The sequence below is a fragment of the Pieris napi genome, chromosome 11, assembly GCF_905475465.1.
Source record: "Pieris napi chromosome 11, ilPieNapi1.2, whole genome shotgun sequence".
NCBI classification, from domain to species: Eukaryota; Metazoa; Arthropoda; class Insecta; order Lepidoptera; family Pieridae; genus Pieris; species Pieris napi.
Window position 1 is genome coordinate 3,538,146 of NC_062244.1, and position 18,901 is coordinate 3,557,046.

At 34.3% G+C, this 18,901-nt stretch overlaps 1 protein-coding gene across 1 annotated transcript; it reads left to right on the forward strand.

Moving 5' to 3' along the window:
• The first annotated feature begins 9,860 nt into the window (after window positions 1–9,860).
• On the forward strand, window positions 9,861–12,525 carry LOC125054063. Its single transcript, XM_047655737.1, has 3 exons — window positions 9,861–10,109; window positions 11,089–11,260; window positions 12,266–12,525. Exons 1-3 carry the CDS (start codon window positions 9,861–9,863, stop codon window positions 12,496–12,498), a joined length of 654 nt encoding a protein of 217 aa, XP_047511693.1. The 3' UTR covers window positions 12,499–12,525.
• The last annotated feature ends 6,376 nt before the right edge of the window (window positions 12,526–18,901 follow it).

Consider the following 18,901-nt stretch of genomic DNA (forward strand, 5'->3'; position numbering starts at 1 on the left):
TGTCCCTATGTATGCTGAAATCTTTAAAACTACGCAACGGATTTTGATGCGGTTTTTTTTCATAGGAAGCGTTCAAGTATTACGTAACAAAGGAGGGAGGGGAGGGTCCTTTTGTAAAACGTTACGATGCGGGGTGGGGATTGAATTACGCGTTATTGTTAATATTATTTTCTACTTACACCACATAATAGTAAATAAAGAGTCACTAGGTGGTCACGAAACGTTTTACTAGACTTGACTTTACAGTACTGTACTTGGGTACTGAAAAACGTTACGGTGAGTTCATGAGGGGTCAATAATCTCCAAAAATTGCTTTACGTAATACCTACTTGAACGCTCTCGAACTTGAGATAGAGTGAAGTAGATTGAAGAGGAAGGTTTATATGTATAAAAAACATCCATTAAATATGGATGGAGAAATACTGTTATTTTTGAGGTTTCTAATGTGATGTAAATCATAAATAATTACATTGTTTCCGCTTACATTGCGAACACCGGGGCGGGTCGCTAGTTTATTATATTTATATAGAACAGCACGTGAACCTCTTACTAAAGCAAATTATCGTAATGGTAATAAAAAAATGATTTTTTTAGAAACAATTATTACTTAACAATCTTCTTTTATCTCTACCGCGTATACGCGTTCTTCGTATCCGTAGTACTGGATATTCAGGGTAGTATAACTGTTCATGTTCAGCTACTTCGTATAACAATTGCCCATTACCAGCATGTGCAAGCAAAGTACTGACAAAGTTTTATTGCACATAATAAAGATCAATAGATCTCGGGCACAGTATAGACATAGTCAGAGTGCGACTTCCTCTTGGATATGGCGTTCACATCAGACGAAGTTCATTCGCTATATATTATTGCTGTGTTGTGTGTGTGAGTGTGTGCTGTATGAATGCCTACATGTGTGTTTTGATGTATAAGTACCTAGTTAGTACCGATTTGGATTGTTTTTCTTCTTTAAATAGAGACCCAGTCCAGGCCTCTCTCTTGATCCGCTCCTGATCAAATCAAGTTTAAAAAGAATATTAAATTTACATTTAGTATTTCTCCAAAGGCATATAATTCACCGGGAATTAAACCCTGTAACTCACGCCATACGAACCACCGAGATGGTTATTTCGACATAACGCGCATTACAGGTCCTTAGATCTTGCCCACTAATGACAATATATAATCTGATTAAGTATTACACAAGTTTCCGTTTGCCCTAAGTATAAAACCTACTTTAAAAATAGTACGGAGCTAAAGCTCATTTCTATATCTTTTCGCAGACGCAAACCCCTAAGCATCAAAATCTCACCAGACGTGCTCCTGACGTCGGCTGCCAATCAAAAGGGCTATAACCTAATCCCGGTTGGATTAAGGAAAAAATAAACCAAGGGACCCCTTGTGTCCCGCGCAAGCGTTCATGCTCCACTGAGCACAACACAAATTGCGTTCAAAATAAAAAATACACGCGACTTTCAATCTTATTACGTTGAGTTAGAGTTTTTTTTCTAAGTTTTAGTAGCACAGATAATTTTGCACAAGTTCAGTATTTTATCACAGATTTTATGCTTGAGGTTTCGCGTAGTGTAATTGTTGTATGCGCTTGATAAAGGTGATGTTTGTTTTTTCGTGTTCGAATTTCAAACTTGAAATTAATATTTCGAAATTCAAATCTGACAGTGTAGACGGAAACCAAAACATAAATTGGAATGTCAGAGAGTAAAGACTCACTTTGAAATAGTTGAATTGTCACGTCGTGTAATAGACTATTTGACAAGAACCTTTCAAAATTCAAATTAAACCCACTTGACTGTAGTCAATGAAGAGCGATCTGAATCGACGAACAGCGAACTGATCGGCGTTGCGTAAAGATATGGGGTCTCTGCAATTTATCCCACATTTAGAATAGAGAGTGTTCGGAGGAGTTGTTCATATTGAACCTGCAGTTGAGTTTCATCATCGGACGTCAAGGCAGAATGAAAAATTCCACCCATATCACCTCGACATCCGTCGTTGATACTGAGTTTTACGGATTTTTTGATAAATTATTTTACAAAATTTTATTTTTCATACTGTAAAATAGCCTATTACTGCTATAGAATTAAAATGTATAACATTCGTTTTAACTAAAATGGGTTTTAATCTGGTAAAATGTTTTTTATAATTTAAAAAAGGTTATCGTATGAGCTAATGCTGTGTATTTAACATAATATGTAGGCATCAGTAACAAACAAAATATTATTAATAATTCTGTAGGTATCTTGTTAGGTACTTATATAAATAAAAGTAAAGAAATCAATGCTGCTACCTTTTTAGGTCTGGACCTAAGATTTGTTTCATAATCATTTGTCAATCTAATAGGTGACCAGACACACGCAGTCGACTTTTTGGGTCTAAGCCGGTTTCCTTACGATGTTCTCCTTCACCGTACGAGCGAGTGTTAAATGCGCAAATCAAGTTCATTGGAGAACAGCCGGGGATCGAATCTACGACCTCAGGGATGAGAGTCGCATGATGGAGCCATTGGCTAACACTGCTATCTTGTTTTAAATATTTTTACAATTGCATGGCGGTCACTCAATCGAATTTTATCTTAGCCATAAGCCTGTTGCTGTTTTGTAAGGAGTTGAATTACAGATATAATTATATTTAAAAAAAAAATATTTTATTTACATTTATTACTATTTCTCAAGCACAGAAGAGAAAATATGGCAGGAAACTCTCCACCTTTTAATAATGTTTACAAGATGTTGGTAAAGGGATGGATATCTAATAAACTTAAGTTAGTACTAAAAATTTCAATAACAATACCCTCATTATTGATTTTCTTGGCAAAACACAAAGCACTTCTTTAAGCCCTTTCATAACCATAGACAATAGCCGTAAAAAATTTCAAAATAAATAGTTTTTACATTTTAACACCCTTTACAAATATCGTAAATGAAACCACAATATTGAATTCACTTTCTCAAGCTGTTGCGGTCGCTTTGAACGCGGAAAAAACGCAGCTTAAAATGTATTATTCAATTGAAAGTAAAATTTCTAGAAGCCTATAGAATTATCAGAAATGTCAACTGTCAGAGACCACACACTATCGTAGGCTTACCGACCCTTCTTAAGTACTTATTCAATACAGATAATGTAACAATGAGGCGTCGAAATTCGAAATTCGAAATCTATACCTTCGCTAAGCCGCAAAAAAAAACAATCGCAAAGTTGCCAGCGCATCCGAAAACAGATTATGACAAGCCCCTATTTTGTTTGTAAACACATCTAAGGTGCAACAATAGCACATAGTAATGTGACACCTTAAGATTGGTTGGATAAGCATATTCATTCATGTGTGAATATAGGCGGGAAAAGGCCGTTTGGTTTCAAATGGACATCTGCAGAGTTTTTATATAATATGGACTTTATGTTAATTGGTTTTGGAATCGGATGTACAGATCAATTGATTGGATTAGATACTTTATTTAGCCAACTCCGGATGTAGACCGGATTAAGCCTATAGAGTATAGACAAATTATAGAAGTCAAGTTTTGTATGCTATTATCTATGTACTATAGAATTTACTATGGTTTGAAAGATTTCTTGATATCTGAACACAGATTTTGATTTATTCTTTCTATTATAAAAGATCTATTATTAGGTTGTCTGCGAATAATGTGAGTTCCTTTAAGCCAAATTAAATAATTTATTCCACAAAATAGTATGTAATAGTATTTATAATTTAAAATTTATACGTAATATAGGCGTTATTTTGTTCGATTTTTTATTAAAAAAAACAATTTAACAAATAATATTATTATGTTACGTATTTGTCTCCTAGATGGCAGTGGTCACACTGTTACAAGTATGGCTGAGGTATTCCTTCTTTTGCGATGTTCATGTCCGATAGTTTTAAGATATGATAAATCCATTAATATTCTATAGCATTATTTGTGTTGTTATATTAAACGTTATCTATAGATACAATATCGATATCTAAATTATTCTAAAAACTTAAAGTTTTGGTTGTTTATTTTTAACAGGTTCCTACAGTCGCACTTTGTACTTATCACCTTAACATTGTTAAATAAATAAATCAGTGGCGCTACAACCTCTTTACGTCTGGGCCTCAAATTTCTGTATCTGTGTCATGACCATTTGTCAATCTAATAGACGAGTAGGTGATCAGCCTCCTCTGTGCCTGACACACACGCCGTCGACTTCGGGTCTAAGGCAAGCCGGTTTTCTCACGACGTTTTCCTTCACCTTTCGAGCGAATGTTAAATGCGCACATAGAAAGGAAGTCCATTGGGCACAGCCGGGGATCGAACCTACGACCTCAGGGATGAGATCGTAAGCTGAAGCCATTAGGCCTACGCTGCTCTTAACATTATAAACCAATAATTATAATATTATTGTAATGAATGTCGATGTTTCGGTGGACGGAGATATTGTGACTAATTTTGTGTTCCGCTGTCACATAAATTTTTGTATTTTTTCTTTAAAGAAATAAATCATAAATAAAATTTGAATGAGTACGTAATGTAAATGTCCGTTTCATGTACTAACATATAATTTAAGATATTCTGACTGGAATACATATTTTTTAAACTCTATGTTTATAGAACCTTTGACATATTTACTTTTTTGACATATTTGACGACTTATTGGTCTAGTGGTTAGTACCCCTGACTGCGAATCCATGGGTCCCGGGTTCGATCCCCGGCTGAGACGAATATCGATGTGATGAGCATTTGGTGTTGTGCTTAGGTCTTGGGTGTTTAAATATGTATTTATATGTCTATCTTTCTATAATATGTATGTATATCCGTTGCCTAGTATCCATAACACAAGCTTCACCAGCTTAGCATGGGACTAGGTCAATTGGTGTGAATTGTCTTAAAAAAAAAAAAAAAAAATTTAGGTCCTTACATAATATGAAATTGACGTTTTGTTGTACTGGCCACTTAGACCTCAAATATCTCCTCTTTGGTTAGGATTCCAAATTTAATTTTTTCAACTATGCATTTGTTTTTCGAAATTTTAATTACATTTTTGGTTCCTGCCGTACAAAACGCCAATTTCATATGTAAGGCCCAAATATAAAACAATTCACCTTATAACTATAGGTACATTAGTGATGAATTTTTAGTTAAACGTGTTATGTCGAAAAGTTATGTAGGTATACTCGTAAGTATAAAAATTAAAAAAATTACTACAGATATTTTTGCTTTTTTGTTTGCTCCCATTAACTATATGACTTTAAAGCAAAAGCATGTTTGTGGCGTACTGAATTTAGTTTATACATCGGATTTGAGCGTAGAAGAAAATCTCAGCAAGAATGAAAATTACGTTCTGGTCAGCAGAAGGTACGTAGGTAGCATGCAAAATTTTGCCTGGCGCTCTGGGACTAATGATCAGGCAGATACGCAGCCTCCCTATCATCTGTAGGGCTGCCAAAAAATTTAACTGATTTAATAGGTATCATTTAAACTTGGCGATTGAAAAGAGTTGCGGAGAGTACCTTGCCAGTTCTTCCACCCTACACCTATTATTTAGATTTCCTTTATTAATCGTTGATCTTTTGGAAGATGGGAAGGGCTTTGATATGCTACTTGTGTGGACAAATTAGCCCCTTCTCACCTCCATGGGACAAGCAAAAAAGCTGGGGCGGTCGCAGAGCAGGCGGAAAATAATTAGCAACTCAAATATAAGAGTCTTTCCTCCAACTTCGAGTTTTGTTCCCTTTGGAGTAGACTCTTGGTCCGTAGGGTTCAAGTGCTCAGGCGCTTATTAAAGATTTAAGTTGGCGCCTGGTAGATAGTACCGGTGACCCCAGAGCTAGTGTTTTCCCCGCTCAACGAATAATTATCGCAATACAGCGAGGAAATGCTGCCAGCGTTAAAGGGACACTGCGACAGAGACAAAGGTTTTTAAATTTCTTTTCATTTTCTTTTTATTAATTTTCATTATTACTATGTAAGTAAAATTTTGTGAATACTGTACATTTGATTGTTATGTTTAGGTTTTAATAAACGATATCACAAAATCTGAAAAAGAACTTACAACAATTATAATTTCATAAATTATACTGTTCTTTACGTTATATTAAATTTGTATAAAATATTGTACACTTATAAATTTTTAAAGCCTAATTAATAAATCCATATAAGAATTGTTTAGTTTACATTTCTTAATATATAAGTTATTAATATTAATATATTATAAAAATATAAGTTGCATTGCATCGCTCAATTTAAAAAAAATATAAATAATGCCGCCCTTGCGTTAATATGAACATTGTTTCAGTTCGTACTTTTTTTAATGTTTAAGGAAAAGCAAATATGCATTGGGCGTGGCAAAAGTTCATGTCGGTTTTATTGATTTTCTACACCTCCTTGTCCTCGGTTAGAAGACACAGGACACTGATCCAGGTGATCAGCCAACAAAAATCCGTGGATCAAACCCCGGACCTTCGTGTACATCATGAGCATAACTAGGTTTGTGCCTAATTTATTTTTGGAATTGGATCTGGATTAAAAACACCTATTAAATAATTCTGAAATACTCTAAAATACTTAATCAAAGGCTCATTAAATACAACTATTTAAACAAAACTTTAGCTAGAAAGTCGACAGCCCTGTCTTTTGATAATGAAGCAATTTAAATGCATGAGGCAGGGCGCGAGATGTTTTGGTGGGGAAAATGTTACTTGAATACAAAACGTCCTATTTGTAAAATCATACAGGCTATTGTTATACTTATTGCTGTAGTGTTTTGGAGGGTTTTCGCCTGAACTGTATAAAGAGTTAGGATACAACGTTGAAGTAGGGTTGTAGGTATGATAGTAGATGTTCGGGGTGAACATAGCTGCAGGTAGATTATGAGAGGGTGCTACGAATGTTTCGGAAACTTTGTGAAAGCAAAAGTGGCGAAAGTGAGGTCGAACTAGTTAGTGATTATTAGATTAGGTTTAGTAATCTAGCTACTTATATAGAACCGTCGAAAAGTTCCCTTTCACCAACTTATATATGGCAGCTATAAAATTAGAATCGTAAAGTGTCTAACTTAAAGACGTTATAAAGGTATTACAAACATTTTTGCAAAGTGTAAAATTAATGATTACCATTTGCTTTCTATAATAATGGAGCATTTCTGGCTTCAATAATACGTGCCGCTATTCTTCGTTTATTCCTCTGATAACTGTATTAAGTCAATGTTGAAGTAAAATAAAATTAGAAGCTTTTAATATGTATTTCTTTATTGGCGTTCAAAAGTGTACATTGTGTTACCTAAATGAATAAACGAATGAACTTGAGTTTGAAATTTGAAAGTAATGTAAAAGTCAATAAGTCCATTCTCAACAAACTAATAATCACCACAAGACTGTCAACAAACGGGTGCTTAGCTACTTTGGCCATATTGACAGGAGAGAACCGAATAGTCTCGACAAGCTGGTAGGTAAAGGCAGAAGTCGGGGTCGATGACCTACCCGTTGGTCTGACCAAATTAAGACATTTATGGGTCTCTACGTCCCTAATGCCCTGAGACAAGCGAAGGATAGAGTGGTGTGGAGGCAGCAAGTTGACGTATCAGTTAGGGCTTTGCGAGACAGGCACGACCTTCAGTAATGAAAATTACGAAGAGGAACTTTAAATGAAACAAAAACTTTTTAATGAAACCAATTTCTCTTAATAATTAGGAATCAGAAAGGTCCCTATCTACGCCTGGCACATTGGATTTTTGGGTCTAACAACCTTTGACATTTATCGTACGCGTATTGCGCAAAGTCTGGACTCAAACGCTCAAATATACACAACACAATTAAAAAAAAAAACGTCACTACAACCCTCAATCTCTCATAGTCAAGTAGGTGAAAGTCAAAATCATTTATTCATTTAGGTAACACAATGTACACATATGAGTTATGAACCTCAATACATATTAAATGCTAAATGCTTCTAATTTTACATTTACTACCAGTTCTCAAATCAAGGGCGTAGAACGGACGAGAATAACTGTCAATCTCGATCGATATTCTCTGCCTATTTCAGCCTAGGCATGAGGTTTCCTCACGATGGTTTTCTTCACCGTACTAGCGAGTGTTAATTGCGTATATAGAAAGAAAAGTTCATAGCCGTGATTCGAACGCATAACCTCGGGGTCAGGCCACTAAACCAACACTGCCTTGATACCAACTATTAAAACTTTATCGAATTGCAAACAGTAACTCAATACTCGTATGACCGGGTAGAACATGTCCTATAAATCATGGCCGCCCATTCTCCGCCTCACCTTCTCATAAATAATATGTATTGATCTACCAGATAACTACTATAAGTGGTTTTCGCCCATGCCTTGTATTACCGTATTAACCACTACTTTCCTGCATAGGAGACGTAAAGATTTAGATGCTTTGATCTATGAATAAGGACTAAAATTTTGTAACGCAAAAACGGGCCACAATGAGGAAACTAGCACTTTTATGTTAATTTATTTATTAAAAGCCGCGCCAGCAAAAACAGAATAGAAGAAGTTATAGGGTCTTTTATAGGATTTCAAAACAAAAGACCTCAAATTACAGATTATAAATTCTAAATTACAAATCACAAATTATAAATCATAAATTAAGTTGAAAAGTGTAATAGTTGTTTTATTTATTAAAGTAGATACATAACATCATACACAATGCATTTTCTAACAGTTTACAAGACAAATACGGCGAACATAAATTGTACAATAAATAAAAAAAACGTTAAAATTTTATACTTCCAACTACAAATTTTAGTTCTTAGTTGAATAAAGCAACTTTATTTATGTATTTTCTTTTACTTTTATTAAACTAAAAACAAGAACAAGACTAATTAGTAAATATTTGATGATATCTAATAGTATTACTATTTTATTTATTGATTGACGAAGGAGTCTTTATTACGAAACGATTCTTAGGTCAAACTGTCATCTAAAAACGGTTTTGGACCAATAAAGAACAAACCAAAAGGCTTCTGGTGTATAAAAAAGAAGCCCTACACAATACATATAGCCGTGATGATATTCCGCCCACCAATTCCACTCATTCCGAAGATATGCATCACCACGCCCTCGACAAAACAAATGACCGAATTTTGATCATTTTACGGTTGGTGTTTTTGAAAAATTGTTTTGACTTTTCTCTTTAATGCACTGCACCTGTACAAGTTTTTTAGTAATAAATTGAGTGGTTTTTGTTCGTGTTACTTTGTCTTAGTAGAATTAAATATATTAAATACTCACTCTTTCAAAATTATTTCCATTTTCGTCATCGTTTCTTGAAGTAGGGCGAATGGAAAAAATATATAGTGGAGTTGAGTAGTTTACGTATCCATTTTGAAAGATCAAAACACGATTTAAATAAGTTCGCTTGATAGAAAAAATATCCAAACAGCCAATTTTTGACACTTTGAATTCATTTTATGACGAAAATGAATAGAACATGATTTTGAAATTTACACGTTAATATATTTTATCGCAAGCTGAATCCTTTTCTGAAAACAAAAAAATTATAAAATTACATTAATGATTACTTTAGGTAAAAGTATCATTAGTTTTGTCAGAGTAATCTTTTAGAAATATTTATGGGCACATACATACTTCATTATATACGTTTTTTATTAATAATAAAAAAGTATAGTGAATGATTGATAATACATAGACACATAGAAAACAATCGATAATTCGTATATAGATATATCCGCCTCGTTGCGTTGCATCGTTAACTCATTGTTCTCACTGCCTATTAAGAAGAGCTGAAACCTAAACATCCTTTTAAAACAACATTATTTCCCAAACATCGGCTATATAACTTGCTTCCCTTTACAGAAGCGACAGTAACCATGGATTTGTTCAATCGAATTGGTCATTTAATTATTATTTTAATATTTGCAAATATCTCGCAATGTCTGAGGGTAAAGGATGAGTTCTTCAAACGTAATAAAGAGATGTGTATGAGAGTGGCGAAACAGCCATTCTTTGATGTGGATTTAGTTGTTGGGAAACCTTGGAAAGTATTTCATACGTGGAATTTGAAATTGGATGGTGATATAACTTGCTTCGAGTTTACGTTCAAGAATGCTAGTGGTGAGGTAAATATTTCTATTAAATAAGCCTCGGAAAGATATATTTTTTATAATGAGGAGTGTTTGTTTTCGTCGAGAGCACGTTGCAAAATTTTATGAAAAGACATTTCTAACGTGTCGGGTTAGAAAGCTGTATGAAGTGTCATTGTCAACGTGGTGATTCTTTTTTTTCGCCTATTGATAGTTTCTCTATGTGGGGAAGATACTGGCTACTAACGTTTGCATTTAAAAAATATTTTTTATTAATTATTTATAGAGTTAAAGCAATATTGGCCTAGTGGCTTCAACGTGCGATTCTCATCCCTGAGGTCGTAGGTTCGATCTTCGGCTGTGCACCAATGGACTTTCTATGTGCGCATTGAGCATTCGCTCGAACGGTGAATGAAGTTATTGTGAGGAAACCGGCTTGCCTAAGACCTAAAAAGGTTGTAGTGCCAATGATTATTTATCATTAAATTGTGGAGTTGTATTCCAACGGTTGCAATCGGTCAATTGTTACTTATGAATAGGGTTAAATGCCGCCATCATTACGGCTATTGCTATAGGGACCAAACTTTTTAAATTAGTTTTAGTGGTTTTTTTAAATTATTAGTTTAATATTTAAGTACAGCCAAAGTTAAGATTCAATATTTTTACCTGATAGCGGAGTAGTATTGTAACATTTGCCTAGTGGTTAAGCTTACTTTCAATTCTGAGGTCGTGAGTACGAGTCTCAACTTTTGTATAAACACTTTAATACCTGCCATGTATGAGGAAACTATAATGAGAAAATCACAGGCACAAGACTAATCACCAACTAAATGATTGAAATATTCGAAAAATAACTTAAATTTCAATAATGGCAATTGAATTTATTTTATTATTCGGGGAATTTTTATATTGCTTTTAGTAGTCGTTGCGTCGGCAGCGAGAGATTCGTATATAGATAAGAAGAAAATTATAGAAGTTTTTTGTAAACATGGTGGTTTCTGATGATTGATTTTAGACAATAAACCGCGTTTGGTCAGAAATGGGAGAGTACTTAGAACAGCAGCCATCTTGGGAAGCGGCAACTCTCAGTTTGTACGTGGGACCATCGAAGCACGAGATGCTGCTCTTCGCTGACCAGGGTCCAGCTGGAAGTTTCGTCGGTGTTCCTAATATGGTTCGGAGTTCAAGTACGTATTAATATTATAAAATCAATTTTAAAAACAGTTTAAATAAAACGTCAAAGTTTACAATGCCACTGATTTAAAGAGCGATTGTATACTATAGTTGGTAAATTGAAAATTACAAAATGCATATTCGGCAGTTAAAACTTAGCATTAAACAAAAATGAGTCTAGTCTAGTCCAGTACTAATACTAAACCTAACCTAACCTCATTTTTTCTTTTTCATTTTTTCTTTCCATCCTCGGCCTAGCACGTATTGCTAGATTCTATTCTTAGGTAGCATACTCACTGCTTGCCTTAGAAATTGCCCTCTATGTACGGTTTAAGCACTCGCCCGGTACCGTACAACCCTACCAAAGGCCGAGAACAAATTTTAATTAAACTAAAACTTTACCCCCTCACCTAGCAGAACTAGTCTAGGTTAGCTAAAAACCTAAAACTGCCGAACTATTCTCGAACTGCTCATTCCATCATTTTGAGCGGCCATTTATTTACTAGTCTGCTTACGTATTTTTAGTGCTGACATTGTAAGACGAAATAACTGGCCAATTGCTTTTTTTACTGTCTCTGTTTTACTCGCACAAATTTAACCAACCAGCAATGAATAACTTCCCATTATTTTTTTCAACTGATCATAATAACTTCTCGTATATTTAAATAACATTTCTAAAAATTAGTTACCGTTACAATTAATTATTTATAGTGGCAATGTTAAATAGAAATAATATTGTGAAGAAAACAGTTTACAAGTAATCCTTACTTGCATATTATGATAATTTGAAAGCATGTATTCAACTAAAATGAATTGTTTTGTCCGTTATTAATCAATGTTTCAGTTGAGAAATCTTATCTCCACCATTATTCCCACTTAAAAAAACTACGTAAAGACTTTCTCGATACCTATGGTTTTATTTAATAATTTTCTACACCGGATATCGTTAAATGAATCAGATTTTTTTTTGTTACCGAAACGATATTATCTTTATATGTAATGCTTATATCTTCTTCCAGGTCTAGTACCGACACGTAAAGGAGTAAGCCTAATAAAGTTTCAATTTAAGCTGCTAAACGAAGGGAAGTACCTGCTGATCGTGGATTGCAACCAAGGGGTCGCATCACTAGGTACGAGATCACAAGAACCGGCCAACAAGTCCGAGATCGAGGGTTTAGTAGCTGGCCTTAATCTGGGAGACGGATTCCCAGTCTGCGCTAAAGAAAGTAATAAAAACGAAGAGTTACTCTAACATTTTATTCTAATAATAGCAAGTTTTATTTTTTTAGGCATGATAATTTAAATATATATTTTAATTGGGGCCACCAATTTTGCTGTATTAGTAAGTTCAATAAAAATAATTCTAAATATTTTGTGTTTTATTTACATATGAGATCGATTTATAGAAAACTTTAGCTAATTGTTCGGGCAAGATTATAGTCTGTACCTAAAGCCGAGCAGTATGGGTTGAAGGATGTGATGTCAAGGACGCGAATGGTAATGAGTGGGTTTGGTCATGTAGAACGGATGAATGAGGAGGTGCTATGTGATGAAATAATGAGAAGGGGTTAACAAGTAGGATATACAAGTCAACGGTAGGTAGTAGTAGTCAAAGGTAGGCCTTGTCGTACATACTTGGACAATATCCAGGAGGTACTAGAGAAGGGACAAGTTAGGACCCATAATCGACGACCATGCATCCAACCACGACGACATTAATTGATGTATCGTTTGCCATTAAGATACTTAACAATCAGCTAGATTGCCCCAACCTTTTAACAAAATTTAAGTAGATATCCCAGACATCCCATCATTCCATTTATCCCTCCTTTCCGGAGAACGCGTTTTGGCCGAAATTCACCGATGTCCAGATTGAGCATTCTGTTAAACGAGCTGGATCTGGACATCCATAGTTTCTCACCTCACACTTTGAGCGCGATTTTCGTTTAATGTTTAATGTTTATTTAAATTATATTATTGTTTTGCTTAATTAATTTTATTACTTCTTGTATGCTATGTTTGCCTGTAAGTGCTTGACACATTAAAAATTGTATTTTATTTTTCTTTTATCAATGTATCAGTGTGCCAAGCGTTGGCAAGCTTTTATAAATAAATAAATAAATGCATGGTGAATGTCATGAAAGTGGATAAATTAAGAGAAGCACAACAGGACCGTAGCAAGTAGAGATCCGTGGTCTCTGCCTACCCCTTCGGGAAAAATGCGTGAATATATATACAGCTCAAGCAGAACAACTTACTTTCTTTGGTTAACCAATATGATTACATATATATGGTATTAATTATTGTGACTCAGTTAACCTTTTGATTGGCTTTTAAATTATTATTATTTTTTATTTTATTTTAGTTATAGTTACGTGCTATTTTGGTAATAGGTACTTATGCACTTCTTGTACTATGTAGGTGTTTATTTTTTATTGTTCCATATTAGGATTGCCTGGAAGAAATCGCTTGTTAGCGATAAGGCCGCCAGTTGACTTATAACTTATGTAACCTGCTTTTTTATTTTGTTATATGTATGTTTTTGTAAAAGATAATAAAGTGTAAATAAATAAATGGTTTTATAATCACATCGTTCAACATTTTATACTGAAATTGGTCCGAATATAACAGAACACATCTTTCTCATAGTTCAAAGAAAAGTCATACTGTAAACAAAACAATACTGTTATAAAAATAAACAATTGTTTTCTAAAACAATTTCTTTTCGATAAAACAGCCATTGTATAAATTTAAACGCGTGTATACAGTCGTTTGGTTTTGCTAATATGTATCAAATAGTAATAGCGAGTTCATTATTAAGTGTTGCTTTGTCTATGGCTCCATTAGTCGATAATTCATCTGTGGTGGAGAATTTTTCAGAGATATATAAAAAACGTTTTCAAAATTCCACAAGTTGTGAGGAGTTATTGGCGAATTATACGTTTGATCCTCTCGCTCTGATTGATGTGGACTGGAAGACGTATTACTTCTGGAATGCTGCAAAGGAACCGCTGCACATGTTTAGGTTTAGTGTCCCATATCCTGTCGTACGTATTTTTTTATTTAATTAATTAACTCACATTATTTGGTCATCGTATGGTTAATGAAAATATCGTGAGGAAACCGGCATGCCGTGTGTCATGCACAGAAGGTTTATTAGAAAATAGAAAGATCACGAATCAGATACAGAAATCGGAAGACTACCTAGAATTTTTGAAGTTATACTTCGGCGCGTTATGAAAAATTGATGAGAGTGAAATTTTACGATGCGCGCGCACCGTGACACATTATTAACAGAATGAACATAACTCATTTAAATAAAACACTATTTTGACCGGATTGAAGTTATGTATTATAACATGTATGTGCTGTAAAGCACACGAAACGTCGGATAAATTTAAAATTATGTTAAATCAACTATTTAACATAATTTTAAATTTATAATAATACATAACTTCAATCCGGTCAAAATAGTGTTTTATTTAACAGAATGAAGTTGCCCACGGAAGATGCTACGGCATTGGACATAATTTAAAAACAACATTCGAATAATAATAGAATTTATGTAAGAAAATAATAATAATAATTTATTTATTTATTTAATTTTTCAAATGTAAACTGAACTTTATTGACTATAATGACTCCTTTTCCAGTCTATGATTATTTAATTGTTTTTAATTATTTGCATGCAATCAAAAACTATTTTTAATAATGCCAAAGAAGTATTACTTCTTACGCGCGTACATAAGTACACGCACCCTTTTATTGACTGGGCTTCGATTCAATGCAAAATAATATAATGGTTTGAAAGAAGGTAACGAAAACTCATCATACAAATGGGACATAAAATTCTTTATTCTATGTCCCATACTGTATGTTGGTGTAACGGGTTCGTGGACTGCAACGAAGGGGTCGCATCGCTAGATGTCAGATCACAAGATCCGCCGTACAGGTCTGAGATCGAGGGTTTAGTAGCTGGCCTTATGCTGGGAGACGGACGAAGTCCCATACTGTATATTGTACTGACTGCGCGACACATTCAGGAAAACAAAATTAATCACTGATGAGGGAAGACAAGTCATATTTCTCAAAACCTGTTTATTAAAATATTGATAATTTATTTTATTCACAAAAATACATACACTGTCCTTACAGTACTAAGCCAATACGATAATGACGAAAAAAGAGTAAAAAATACAATAAAATACATATATAATATTTAATACATTAGCTATACAATATCGCTGTTGTAAACTAACTCTGCGAACATATAAAGGTGTCCATAGTATCGGAGACAGGCGCAACGTCTTTGTTAACAGGGACTGCAGACTGGTTGAACAGCCCTGCGATTCTGTAACTCACTTTTCGAACTCACTCAGCGGTTTTCGCATCGGCGGTCGCTCTCAAATCAGTCGTGAAGCAGTCATTTTATGATTTGGCATTTTGATAAACAAGACACTATAAGCTCCCACCTTTTCCAATGCGAAAACCGCTGTGTGAGTTCGAAAAGTGAGTTACAGAATCGCAGGGCAGATCCAAGTTGATTTGCAGAAGATCTTTTAATTATTTCACAAATAAACTCAGATAACACAAAAACTTTATTTACACATATAATATATAACGACATATTTTTATAGTGTATAAATCCAGTGTATTTTCAGTTGTTAGACCGCTTCCGCACAGAATTGAATTTAACTCCGCCAGTTGATTGGAATAGAACCGTGCTCTTTATGGAGACATCGAATGATTTTAGCGCTTTATTCATCTCTACGAATGTCTCTGGGAGATTTCGGATTGTTACCAACTTAGATTTTTATCGTAAGTTTCTTATGTAACTTAATATATAGACGCCAATCCCACTAGACCTTGTTTAGCAAAGAAATTCCCTTTTTCAGCCACAGATCTGCCTGATTCTAACATATCCTGGTCCTATGTTAACAAAATAATAATATACACATACCAACAATTATTACTTTATAACATATGTAAGACTTTCATTTCGTAAAATACAAACTATTTGTGACTGCAAGACAATAGATATTTTGATACAGAATACCTTTGCGTATTTGTATTTGCGTGTTCTTCCCACGAGAATGTAAGTGCGTGCTCCTATTTCACCATGCCTCCTGCTGATAGAGGACAAATCTTTGTTTTTAATTTATTTTATTATTATTTATTACTTAAGATGTCATGTGGAACATGGTGCAATGGTTGCAGCCCCTTACAAACGTTGTGTAAACCAAAAAACTTGGCGATTAAAAAGAGTGGCGGAGATTGCCAGTTCTTCTCTTCCGCTCTACGCCCTTGATTGCAGAACTGGCAGTAAATGTAAAATTTGAATCATTTAATATATATTTCTTTTTTGACCATAAGTGTACATTGTGTTACCTATGTGAATAAATGATTTATGACTTTGACTTTGACTTTACAGATGATCTTCCTTACACGGAAATGGCATTAAAATTGGTGAAGCCGTTCTATCTAATACTACTACAGTGCGAATACCGATTTGGTTATGCCCTTGCGCCGTTTGACAATATGCCTGACGAGAAACACGTAAGTGATGGATTAAATGTACTTTGTAGCAAACGCCCCAAAACTCAACTGTGCTCTACTCTTGGCAACTAAAAAATACCACTTGTTTTGAAGAATAAGGGTTACACCATTTTCTACATACTACTACTACCTTTGTAAGATTATGCTGCTATATTGCGATGGTCTCAAAGCAGTAAATAAGACATATTTGTGTTGACGATACGCACTTAGACCTAGCACAAACCGTGACTCCCTATGTTAAAATGAGAATGAAAGTGCGTGCTGTTATTTCACCATGCCTACTGCTGATAGAGGACAAATCTTTGTTATTTTTATTATTAATTACTTAAGATGTCATGTAGAACATGGTGTAATGGTTGTAGTTACAAACATTGTGTAAAACAAAAAACTTGGCGATTAAAAAGAGTGGCGGAGTTTATTGCCAGTTCTTCTCGTCCGTTCTACGCCTTTGATTTGAGAACTGACAGTAAATGTAAAATTAGAAGCATTTAATATGTATATCTATATATTGACGTTCATAAGTGTATATTGTGTTACCTAAATTAATCAATGATTTTAAATTCGAGAAAATCTAACCTACAGAAAAATATTGTTGGTTACAATGTCATGGAATAAAGAAAATGATTTACGATTGCTACCTGCCATAATATTGTTTACCTAAACAGCCTATATTTAATTTACAGATTGACGATGCAATATCAGTTCTGGGTATCAAAAGTGAATTCAATGAGACTTATTTGTATGAAGAGCAGTTATATTCGCAATTTTCAATGTTGGAAGAGCATAAAGATGAAGATGAATATGAAGATGACGATTACCTGGACGATGAGCTTTAATATACTTAAAATATAATAAATTTGTGTTATTATTTCTTTTTATATTTTATTTATTTAAACAGTGGTGCAAGCGTGTCACTCAAAAAAAATAAAATATAAAAAAATTAAGATTATTATTACTCTCAATACTGAGGGCTTGCGTTCGAATCACGACCTATAGATTTTTCTTTCTGTGCACTTGTGAAGGCGAACGAAGAGCAGATGGCATATCTGAGATCTATATATGAGAGATACGACCTCCAACTATTCAAAGAGTGTAGTCCTCCCTCAAAGGCCGGCAACGCTACTACTTCCCATGTCCAATACTACACATGTATGTGCCCATGGGCAGAGATGACTGCCCTTTTTGAGCTTACCGTAGGCTCGTTTTTCCCAGAATTCTATAAAAATTATTATCAAAGAATCGGAGTTTATAAATCGATATCAATAAGTCGGGTTGTAACGTTACTGCATTATTAATATTAATTAAGATGTAATATTCATAAGTAGCCATATCTTTAATATGAAAATGCGTGCCCGCGATAAAATTGTTAAGCAATAATAGTCTCAAGAACAAAGAATAAAAAAAAAACAATGAATCGGACCCAGAAATATTTCCAGAAACAAATCCTATAACTACTGAATTAAGTATTAGGTGTATTTATAGAATAGGGGGCAAAGGGGCTGGAGGCTCACCTGATGTTAAGTGATACCGCCGCCCACGGACACTCTCAATCTCGGGCTCGCGAGTGCCATGCCGACCTTTTGAGAAGTGATACGCTCCTTACTTGAAGGACCCTAAGTCAAATAGGTTCGGAAATACTTCAGTGGGAAGCTGGTTCCACATAGAGACGTCCGATAATGAAACTCAGCTGCAGGTATTAATCCGAACAACTCCTCTGGACACTCTCCATGGTAAATGCAGTAGAAGATGCAAAGTACCCCACATCTCTACGCAACGCCAAGTACGCCAAGGGATAATTTTATTATGTATTTGATAATTTTATAGTAAATTAATTCGTGTGTAAGTAAGGCTTTTAACTTAAACTAGCTAACAATACTTGATGTCCGATGACGAAATTCAGAAATTGCCAAAAAAAATTAAAATGAATTTTGGAAATTGCTGTTCAAAATTTCAATACTGAATGTTCATATTAAAGTGTCAATACGTGTGAATAAAAGTCTCGCTTTACAGTCTTTTGCGTTGAAATAGGAAACGTTGGGAGTAACAAAAAATCAGAGGAATCCAACTTTTGGTTCAAAAAATGTATGAATAAATTATTA

Bases quoted from the DNA above. Each gene is read 5' to 3' on its own strand.
- LOC125054063 (XM_047655737.1), top strand. From the start codon at position 9,861: ATGGATTTGTTCAATCGAATTGGTCATTTAATTATTATTTTAATATTT. The intron at 10,110-11,088 runs GTAAATATTTCT...GATTGATTTTAG, and splicing joins TCAAGAATGCTAGTGGTGAG to ACAATAAACCGCGTTTGGTC. The intron at 11,261-12,265 runs GTACGTATTAAT...ATCTTCTTCCAG, and splicing joins TAATATGGTTCGGAGTTCAA to GTCTAGTACCGACACGTAAA.